This window comes from Perna viridis, chromosome 7 (assembly GCF_037379345.1).
Source record: "Perna viridis isolate PV_CMFRI_1.1 ecotype Kerala chromosome 7, ASM3737934v1, whole genome shotgun sequence".
In the NCBI taxonomy this organism is placed as follows: domain Eukaryota; kingdom Metazoa; phylum Mollusca; class Bivalvia; order Mytilida; family Mytilidae; genus Perna; species Perna viridis.
In genome coordinates, this window is record NC_142451.1 from 2,266,758 (window position 1) to 2,278,394 (window position 11,637).

General features: G+C 33.9%; 1 protein-coding gene across 5 annotated transcripts in view; it reads left to right on the plus strand.

Moving 5' to 3' along the window:
• The window catches only part of LOC148610937 (anaphase-promoting complex subunit 5-like), a 33,756-nt gene extending 22,146 nt beyond the window's left edge, over positions 1-11,610 (plus strand). For all 5 annotated transcript variants that reach the window (XM_088590868.1, XM_088590866.1, XM_088590867.1 and 2 more), the window contains exons 9-18: positions 59-140; positions 490-582; positions 1,659-1,726; positions 2,328-2,441; positions 5,484-5,607; positions 5,909-6,105; positions 6,338-6,454; positions 8,908-9,055; positions 9,399-9,561; positions 11,368-11,610. In XM_088590868.1, coding sequence (XP_088446994.1) covers positions 59-140; positions 490-582; positions 1,659-1,726; positions 2,328-2,441; positions 5,484-5,607; positions 5,909-6,105; positions 6,338-6,454; positions 8,908-9,055; positions 9,399-9,561; positions 11,368-11,579 — 1,318 coding nt within the window. In that variant the 3' untranslated portion in view covers positions 11,580-11,610. The remainder of the gene's footprint in view (positions 1-58; positions 141-489; positions 583-1,658; positions 1,727-2,327; positions 2,442-5,483; positions 5,608-5,908; positions 6,106-6,337; positions 6,455-8,907; positions 9,056-9,398; positions 9,562-11,367) is intronic.
• Positions 11,611-11,637: the final 27 nt, after the last annotated feature.

Sequence of the window (11,637 nt, forward strand, 5' to 3'; positions counted from 1 at the left end):
TCAATGACATTTTATTGCTTATTTTTTTTTAATTAATGTTTTTTTTTTTCATTTGTAGAGATGAGTCATTGGCAGCTTTGCATGAAGCTATCAGAATGGCCCAGGAAACCAACGATCATGAATGTTTACAACATGCTTTGGTAAGTGATGAAAAGAATATTAGGTGGCACCCTCTAGATTTAGTGGGCTTAACAATGTGTTAATATAACTCACTGTCTAGGTAAAAAAACATGTGATATATTGTTGGATAAAGATAACATTCATTCTATGTCTGTTATGTGACCTAACATTTGGTTTACTTAATTAGCTTTGTTATGTTTGAATCAATACACTTCTCATTTTTTCTGTGTATTAGATGAACAGATAATTGATATGTGCAGGAAACCTTTCAGTTTTTTACTTACTAGTATTGGAATGAGTCACAAGTGGCTAATAAGTTTTGAACATTTGTTTTATGTTGATAGTACATTTTTCTGTGAATTTTGACAGAGTTGGTTACACAGATTAGAGGAGCCAGGGACATCCTATACAGCTAACCTGATGGCCAGATCTGTCTGGAAAAGTGAAGAACTTAACCTTCCGGTATGTTTCATTTAATTGAACTGGATTACTGTGGTTTCATTTATTTTTATGGGTATCAATTTTCATAGTTTGAAAATAAAAACATTTCGTTTGATACTTGCATTTATGGTTCATGAATTTTAGGTTTGATGTATTTATGTTATTTTAATTACAAATGAAATATGTATCAGTGATAGGGATTAAAATTTTGAGAATGTGTCATTCTCAAACATTCTTTGTAAGAAATTTCTAATTTCATTGGGACTTTTTTTAGCAGGAATGTGATAAAAAGCACATGGCCCCCTCTAATCCCTTACCGAATGTCACTTTTACGTCAACTGCCATTAATGAAAAGTGGAGAATACCAAACGTTACTCTTCAGATTTTTTTTTGTTGTTAATTGTCATTACACAACATAGGTACCCCGTAAACCATAAGTGGCTATAAATCAATTGATATTTCATCTAATTAAACAATAAAGGGGAACAGGATGTCAACCTCCCTTGAGTGTGGGAGGTGGTGGTTTTTTCCCCAATCAAGTCACTACAAAGACTTTAAAGTTGGTAGTCACTGCTTTTCTGCTAAGCACGCAAGGATTTAAAGGGATAGAGTGACGAGTGGTTTGCTCAAAGTCAGAATAATGTGTTCAAGTGGGATATCATGCCTTCCTGCGGGTTGTTCCATCTTTGAGCTAGCATAATAAAGATCCAGTTCAGCATGTCAGCCTAGTACAAAACGGTTTATTGGATTGGCCAGTTATCCATATCCTGAAATGCACGAAATATCTGTCATAGGATGTAAAACCATGTCAATCAATCAATCAATCAGTCAACCAATTGTTCCCTACATTATACCAATAGATATAATGTACAACAGAATTCAACCTAGTGAGCGATTTAAATCATTTAGTAGATTTGTATTGAAATTTGAATTGCTCTGATCATAGACTGGAATTTCATTTTTTTTAATTTTAATTTATGTTTGTGTGCTGTGAAAACTGTATATCAGTAAAAATTTTATAATTTTTGATATGCTTATCTTTAATCATATATATTATGGTATACATTTCTTTACAAATAAAAGTATATTTCTTTCAGAATATAACTTCAATGGGAGTACAAGCTTTAGCCAGAAACAATGCTTTTGCTACAGCTAAGCCAGCAAGGTGAGAACTTTTTGTGGATTCAATTTACATGTAACTCTGAACTCAGTTGCATGGTGAAGTTCATATTAAATTAAGAGTCACTAAGTTAAAAGCAACATGCATAACTTCATTCAAAAATTTAGTATAAGGTTATACTTATAAAGACATAGAAATACAGTGGGCATTATAGTAAAATGAAAGGTAGCATGGTACTGTGAAAATACTTTAATTCGTGGATTAGGGAAAAAACACAAGTTTGTGGATTCTTGAATTTGTGGTTTTTAGGTTTTCTGTATATGCATGAATGGGAATCTTCTTTTCATGAACTGCCAAAATTGGTACCACACGAACAACTGTATTTTCACAGTAATGTCATAATTTATGATTAATTTCACACTTTCAACTATTTTGTGAAATTGACTAGTAGAGTAAGTGTCTATAGAAATTTGTGCCATGTCCAGTTATGCTAAAGAAAAGGAAAACTGTGGAGAATGAAATTCATATCTTCTCCTGCCTTGTGTCAATTTAAAAGAGGTTTCGAACATTTTTGAAAGGAAGGATTTATTATTGTTGTCAAGATAATGGGTGTTCTTTTACATTGATTGTTATTTTTTTTTGTCAGTGTGTTTGAGTTTCTACTGAAGAGTGACTTGCTGAACTGTCAACATTCACAGTCTCATTTTATGTGTGTCAGTTATGCACAGAAGGCAGCTATGTGGGAACTCTATGGAAAAAGGTATATGGTACTATGCTTGACAGAATGGAAAAAATGTAGACTTACAATCTATCTAATAAAAAAAAATCAAAATTTGTACATCTTGCATTAAAGATAACTATTGCATATACAAAAGTATATCAGTGTAAAATAGTGTTGAATTTGGGATTTTAGATTATGCTTACCTTTTTAGCTCACCTCGCCAAAGGCCATGTGAGCTATTGCCATCACTTGGTGTCAGTCGTCGTTGTTAACAACTTTTCAAAACTCTTCTCCTCTGATATAACTTAACCAATTGGAACCTAACTTGGTATGAATGTTCCTTGGGGTATCCTGCATAGAACTGATATGGTGATTTTTGAGCCGTTGAAAAAAAGGGGTCAGACAGTAGTTTTTCGCATATATCTCCAAAATCGTTAGGTTTAGCCAAATTCTGACATGGGGAGTAAAAATGTTCAGCATGTTGAGATCTATCTGTGGTCAAATTTTCATTTTAATCTGTTAAGCCATGTTGGAGTTATTGCCCTTTTTCGACGTTTTTTTGCTATTTTAAATGTTATTTCTGTCAAAAATCTTCTCCTCTGATACCACTTGACCAATTGGAACCAAACTTGGTATGAATGTTCCTTGGGGTATCCTGCATAGAACTGATGTGGTGATTTTTGATTCATTGAAAAACATGGCTGCCATTACTAAAAATAGAACATAGGGGTCAGACAGTAATTTTTCGCATATACCTCCGAAACCGTTAGGTTTAGCATAATTATTTCAGTTGCTGAAATGACCCTTATTATAAGGCCTTCAAAAGTCTTCTGGGATCAAAGTTGTCAGGCAACTCCTTGAAGATGAAAAATGCCTTTTTTAGCTCACCTTATGCCATCACTTGGTGTCCGCCGTCAGCGTCGTCGTCGTGGACAAATTTTTTAAAATCTTCTCCTCTGAAACTATTTGACAGACAGGTTTTAAACTTGGCATGATTGTTTCTTAGGGTTTTCTGCACAAAATGACCGTTTGGATTTTTGATCCATTGAAAAACATGGCTGTTGTTACTAAAAATAGAACAGAGGGGTCAGATTGCAGTTTTTTTACAAATAACTCAAAAACCGTTGACTTCAGCAAATTTCTGGCACAGGTAATATTGTTCAGCATCATGACACGGACCTATGCCAAAATTTCAAAATGATTGGTCAACTGATGTAGAAGTTATGACCCCTGAAACAGTTTTTTTGTTGGTTTTTTTTTCACATGTACAACTTTGAAAATCTTCTTCTCTAAAACTATTTAAGATCATTGAATGAAAATAAGCATAATAGTTCTTTAGTGTATTGTGCTCAAAATGACTATTGTGATTTTTAATCCGTGAATAGACATGGCTGCCTATTCTAAAAATGGAACTTAGGGGTCATAAGACAGGTTTTTGAAAAAAAATTAAAAAATTGTTGCCTTAACAAAATTCTGGTTCAGGTCATGAAAGTGCTAAGAATAATTTTAGTTGATTTTAACTGAGCCTGTCTCATTCCTCCAGTTTTTCAAATAAGCAAATGGTTAACCAGGTGAACGATTCAGGCTCTCTTGAGCCTCTAGTTTTATTACAGTTTACAGCCAATATCTTGAAAACTATAATAGATAGAAAGAAACTTTCAATCACTGAAATGATCCTTAAGATAGTCCTACTAAAGTCTTGTTGAGTCAAAATTTTTGGACAACTCCTTGTTATATTTATTGCTCTTGAAAGACAAACTTTAACAAGGTGAGCAATTCAGGCTCCTGGGAGCCTCTAGTTAGCTCACCTGATCTAATAAGCCATATAAACTTTTGTCATCACTTGGCATTTGTCATTGGCAGGGGTCAAGTCACCAATTTCTACTTATATCTCAAAAACTATAAGAGATATTGGAAAATAAATGTGACCATCCTTAGCTTGAAGAGCTCTTATAGTTGTGGACCGGGTTAAAGTTGTCGGATGACTCCTTGTTAGAGTTATTTGTGGTGAAAAGTGACCTTTTTTGCATTTTTCAGCCAACATTGTGAAAACTATAATAGACAGAAAAAACTTTCAATTGATGAAATGATCCTTATAATAAGGCATACAAAAGTCTTCATTGGGTCAAAGTTATAGGACGACTTTCTTAGAGTTTTTGCCCTTGAAAGAATTGAAATTGTTAAGTGTAATAAGATCTATCTTTGGTGCAAATTCTGAAGAGTGTGTATATTTTTCATGGAGTGGTATCCCAAAAAATGCACTTTTGCCGATTTTTCTAATTTTTCTGTTATGCCTAAAACCAAAGTTGGTGAATTAGTATATATTTCACTAATATTGTGATTATAAATACATAATGATACAAAGAGTTGAATATGGCAATACTTTCAATACTGAACGTGCGAGTGATTCAGGCTCTTGTGAGTTTCTTGTTTGGCATTAGATTGTAGCTGTTGTTGTAATAGTATTAACGAGCTGTCCATCCAAGATCAGCTCAAGTCTGCAGAGTTTTTTTGATTCAGAACATTTTCATTCCACAGAAAGCTGAACTCCATTGATAAAATAATGGTTCTTGGATAATGAAGCTTTAGACGCCAGTGAAAGTGACATCAATTAATTTGATTTGTTTTGCTGAGTTTAACCACATTTCTTACAGAAAGTAGTAGCATCATCTCATAAAAGGCAAAGCTATAAGAAGTTTATACTGAGCATCGCATGCAAGGCTAATGATACACATTCAGACAGACCCGCAGAAATGGGTTAGAGAAGTGAATGAAAGTAGCCTTTAAAATTCAAATATGCAATACAAAAACTGAGAAGGTATAGAAAAAGAAATATTAACACTATCTAGATCTGGTACACTGAATTATTTTTAACAAAAATGGACAACCATTTACTTATCCTATTTCGCCCCCTTCAGCCACCGTTCCTTTTTCAATGCCTTGACAAACGTACAAAAGTGTATAAGTAGGATGCTCGGTTGTAGACCGTGCCTAACTCATATTACTGTTGTTTTATTTAATGTTTAAGTCATTCAACAAAAAATTACTTCTAAATAAGTTGTCTATTTATTTTGTTTTCAGAGAGAGTGCTTCAATGTGCAGTTTGATTGTATTAAACCTGAACACTTCAGACAATGGCGTCTTCCACAATGGAGAGTCTGTTTGTTTAGCTCTGTGTAATGTGGCCAGATACCATGCTGATGATGTATGTAGAATATGAGGAATCTTCATAATGAAAATCACTATAACAGTATTAAAAATGAGATATTTCTCTAGGCACTTGTTTCAGCTAGTATTTTAATATCAAGCAATCTTTTATTGTTTTTTCTTAAACTGTAAAGTTTTCTTAACTGCCATTTGTAAATGATTCTTGCTTTTTTATAAACAAAATGTAAGTGCCAGGCTTGATTTCACTTTTGAAACGTAATCACTGCTGTTTGCAGGGTATACAGAAAGAGACCTAGAGGGCAATGTAAAGTATTTGAACATTGTTTTTCTCCTAACAGGGCAACTACAGTGCAGCATTTGATATTATCAGTAGTGCTAGACAGAGGTTTCCTAAACAAACACAACATGCCCACATATGGATGATATGCGACCAACAGTTAAAGTTTGACAAGTCCATATTAACCAGAGATTTCAGTCTGGCTGAATCATGTGTGACAAATATCAGAGCACTGAATGGGGATGAAGCCATGCTAAGGTTTGTGGAAGGAGATAAGAAATCATTTATCAATGGCTGTCATTGTTTCATTTTATTGCTGCAAAAAAACTTAATTACTGAACCCTGTCCATTCTTTTCTTATGTCTATTATATTTTTATCAACTAAAACTTGAAAACCTTCCTAGGGTTGATGTTAAAGTTTGGTATGCAGCTTAAGCCTAATTGCTTATACAGACAGGTTTCGTGAACTTTCTCAGTTTTGTTATTTCAGAAATGCCATATTAAACAAAGAAAAGGGTGAAGTAACCCACGCTTTAGAAGATTTGGTTCAACTCTTGGATAAAGTAAAGAAAGACCAGAGTAAATATGTTCCTGACTTCCTCTGCAGGTATTTGTAGTAATGTTACCTTGCTAGAGAACCCCTATATATCACAACATCAATTCTTGGTAACATATTCTAATTATATGGGTTTAGTATTACATATGTAAAGTTTTTATTGTGCCACTGGAATCTGTTAACGATTCAACAGAAATATTGATTAAATGGGGAACATACCAATTTCTTCATTCTGTAGGGATACTCATACAAGTTTACATCAGATAAACACAAATTTTACCTCATAGTTTAAAATACAGCTCTGCCTTAAATGATTAGTAATTCATGCATTTGTTAATCTAATATTTTATTATTGGAAATCATTCACATTGGTGTTAACAGTTGAAAATTCTAAATGGTATTTTTTTTTTCACGACATATTTTGACAAAAGTATAAATAATTTAAGCTGAAAATTCAAATAAGATAGGATAAATTTCTGGGAATGTCTCTTTCACACAGGCATTTTAGCAGGAGATGGTTATATTTTCGATGAATTATTGGCTCCCACTATAAGTGAAACAGTTAACACCTGTGCCTCATAGAAACTATTCAAAAACAAAAGTGCAAATAAAAGTTGATCAATGCAGATATTAACACTTATTTCTCAACAAATTTTTACACTAGGAAATGAAAGTTGGAAGAGTTGATATTGGGTTTTAACAAATGTATTTGAACAGTTTCATTGATTATCTTAACCCTTATCATGTTGGAACTGTAATATTACGGTCATGGGCTGTTTTCTGATTTTGGGTTCTGGCAATTTTTATTTTTGGCTATGGAAACCACAATTTGATTTCACATGCAAGCAGTGTGAATGTGCTTTAAAATGAGGCTATATTATATAGAGTTTTAGCAAAAATAGGAACTTGACAGCTGAATAAGAGGTCATGAGTTAAGAAGACCACAAAAAATTATGAGTTTTTGATGGGTAAATTCAATTCTCGGCCTCTAACAACAGCAGAATAGATCCATAGTACTTCATTTCACCACTCCCATGTCAACCCCATATACTAACCACTTCCAGTTTTAGGCCAATCTGAAGCCAAAAATTGCAAACAAATCCTCATTTTTTCTCATGAGTGATCCCTCTAGGGACCCCTGACCCTCCACTTACGACTATAATGAACAATTTATGGCTTGCATTACCATCAGAGGGAACAGGCATTGGAAAAATTGCACTTTGGACACTGTCTTACCGCTGGTGAGCGCCACATCCTGTGAAAAATGACAAAAAATCACCAAATATGACCATTTCGGGCGACAGACCCATTTTTCTGCACATGCCCACGCATCCTGCCACCACCTCCTCCTCATCCCATCCCTACCCAAACTGTGATCACCCACCTTTAATTTATATAAAACATACAGCATCAGGCACCATGATGCAACTAATTTGCATATAATTTGCATAAGTTTGCAAAATATTGAAATCTAGACATTTTTTTCAAACAATTCAGCATGGTGAGTGTTAAGATATGATGAATCACCCCCTGCCTGGTTTTAAGGTAGAACCATACTTAACAGTAAGGGTATCAAGTCAACTTAAGTCTTGAGAATATTTTAACAAAATTCTTAATTACCAGTCTGAGGATTACATGTCTTGACAAACAGTTCAAAATATTTTTGTTCAAAAGAGTAATTTCTTTTTTACTTCTTAAGGCATATAATAAGAAGTTGATTGTTCTCCAATCCCAACTGAGCTGAAAAAGTTGCTGCAACTGAATTTTTTTTCACTGATTTAAAGTAAAAATTAATTCATTGGTTTATTTTTGGTGGTAACTTTCAGGGGCGGATCCAGGATTTGAGATTAGGGGGCGTTGATTGAATTAAATGCCGTCAAAGCAGGGCAAAAAATATTATTGGGTGAAACTTGTGGTGAAAATGTTTTTCTTACTGTTTTAGGGGGTGTATGCTCGGTACGCCAGTTCTTGGATCCGCATCTGACCCTATTGAATAGAAATCAAATGTATAAACATTAATTGATGTCTTTCAACACACACTTGAAATCGAGATTGGAAAAAAAAACTCAATAACTCGGTTTTGTCTTCTTTCGACATCTTCTGGGATTTACACTTTGTATCTCTTTAAAAAAAAGCTCCATCAAAACATGTAGTGATGGAGGCTGTACTGACTGATTTTGTTTCTGTTTATTCAGGTGGAAACCTTGAGAAAAAATTGGTTTATAATGCATTTATGTATATTTTTGACAAAAATTGTGTGGGAAGACGTCTGTGAGGATGTTCTGAGTTCATACAATATGTCTAACAACTTTTTGCTTATTTACAAGTAAAAAAAATCTGAAAAACAAATTCTTACTTACCTACCTACCTACCCATACCTGACTTGATTGGGTAGGGTTTAGGGAAACAAAAAAATATTTACTTAAGGCTTTATGTGTGTTAATAGGTACAATACTTTACGTTTAGGTTGGCTCTCTTTAAACTATCAATATTTTTACTTTTAGAGTTTATCTGACATTAGCCGAGTTATTTGTACAGTCCGGTAACCATACATCAGGACTATCTCATGTCCTAGATTGTTTAACTCATGCCAAAGAGCATCATCTACAATACATGGTGGCATTATCTACTGTTCACCTGGCCTTCATACAGGTCAGTTCCTATGATTATAGCCATTTTTTACCATTAAATTCATGTAAGCTTATAATTAAACTGTTTAAGAAATAAAATGATGTTCACTATTGTACAGCATGGTTGTATTTTTTTCTGTGACTTTCTTTGTAACACGTAAACAGTTTTCCTATTAAAGTCACTGCTTATTTAACTATATGTAAAAACGTTTACAGTTATATCATTTAACTTTGTCATATGTCTATATACATGCAGAACCTCAGACTAAACTTATAGAATATAGGAATATATAAGCTATATTCTTTCAATTAAGATCTTTTAGGTTGTGTTGAAATATGACATGATTAGAAAGGTTTTTTTACAGCTCTTAATGCAGTTGCCCCATCAGTCTATGGAGTTGCTGAAACAGCAGATATTACCTATTATATCCCATGGAAATCTGTTTGATAAAGCTAGGACCATGTATTGTTATGTTAGGTGTCATGTTGCTGTAGCTGCAAAAGGCACTGAACAGAAGAAGAAAGCAGGTCTGTCAGAATTGTCAACTTTCCTTTCATCTGTGGCAACATCCCTTCAGCACCTGCGTATGGAGTATTCATACATGTATCACAACTCATACAGTATGCCAGAGCTTGTCGAAACTATGCAGACTTTTTGTAGCACGCTAGCATTCTAACAAATAGGCTTCTGGAACAGGGTTATATTGTTACAAGATTGAAGTCATCACTATAGCAGTTTTATGGTCGTCATCATGAACTAGTGGATCGTTACGATGTATCCATCTACACCTTGAAAACTGATTTGTTCAACGTGTCATAGTTTTCCTTTCCTCGTTTGTCTACCTCAGACGACTTTTTATGAGCAACTCGGTGAGTGTTTCTAGAAAAGCAGAGGGCGCTTACCCTACCGGTGCACCTTGTCCATGCTCCCCATTTTTGATGGAGTCCGATTTGCTCATTTACTTTTGTTACTTTTGTTTGTATTATATTAGTTATTTTATGTTCTTTGTTGTGTATGTCTGTTTTCCATGTCTGGTCTTTGTCCCTGGATTACATTCTTTTAACTACTGCTATAACCTTGGTTCCCTTGGTTACTCTTTGAATCTTTAATACTATGGTTTCATTTATTTTCATGGGTATTAATTTTAGTAATTGCATTTTGTGTTGGTGCTTCACGAAAATAGAGAAGAAGTGACACATTTGTAAGTATCTCCAAAATTATCCTGGAAAAATTAAAAATTATTTAGTCTTGTGTTGTGAATGAAAGTATTGATTTTTTTATATGTCTCATGAGACATGTAACTTTTCTTCAGGAATCATGCAAATTGTCTCAGTTGTGTTTGCATGCATGTGTGTGATATGCAGATTGTGTCAATGGTATCGGTGTATCATGCAAATAGTGTCAATGGTGGTGTATCATGCAAATTGTGTCAATACTCTGGGTTAATCATGCAAATTGTGTCAATCCTATGGATGTATCGTGCAAATTGTGTCAATGGTATGGGTGTATCTTGCAAATTGTGGCAGTTTTGATGGTGTAGTGTGAATTGTATCACTCAGTTGTGTAGGAGTACCATGCATATGGTGTCAGTCATATGGGTGTATCATGTGAATTGTGTCAATAGTATAGGTTATCATGTGAATTATGGTAATTGTATGGGTGTATCATCCAAATTGTGTTGGTGTAGTGTGAATGATTATATCACCCAATTGTGTAAGTTTATCATGCAAATTGTGTGAACCATATGGGTGTATCTTGTGAATTGTATTTAGCAGTTGGGTTATCATTTCAAAAATGATTTCACATTGGTATTCAGCTTTGAATTAACATGTTGTATGTTGAGTCCTACTTTCAGTTTTGCTATTTGTTTTAATTACTATGTTGAACAAAAAAAAACTTGTATTTCATAATTGTCAGCTTCTATTTACCAGCACAAGTTCATAATTTGTATGTGGCTTTGATGAGTTGATTTGTGCATCCTGTCTTTAGTTCTACTGTACCCCCAACTTACTACATAATAACCCATAATATATGATCTGTAACACACCAGTGATTGCCACTTCTATTTGTCATTTATTTCAATTGTTAAACTTTGTTTGTACATTGAAATGAAAAGTATACTTATATAAAAATAGTAAAAGTGCATTTACAGAATATATTTGAAAAACTGGGAAGTTAATTGGAAGTTATGCTTATTTAAACAATCATTGATAACTGTAACATTGTTGCCACAACAAGTTTGCAACTTTGTGGCACTTGATCTCTATTAAGTGTTGAGGACTCATGTATTTCATTAGGGAATGTTGTTACAGAAAATACATTATCTGTTGTAGCATTGGTTAGTGCTGTCAGTATGATGGAAACTGTCATAGACTACTTTAAACAACTAGAGGCTCACCAGAGGGTCAAAGATGCCATTTATTACCAAGCAAGGCTCTGTAATGACTTAGGAAGGACTTCTGATAGGAATAAATGTGCCTATCAGTTTAAGCAGTTAGACTCTCAATATCCTACCTTCAATAAAGTTGCTGTGTGTGTATTATAGCATATAAAATAAAGCATGCACCATTAACATACTTCAGAATTTTGTAAATTAAACTATG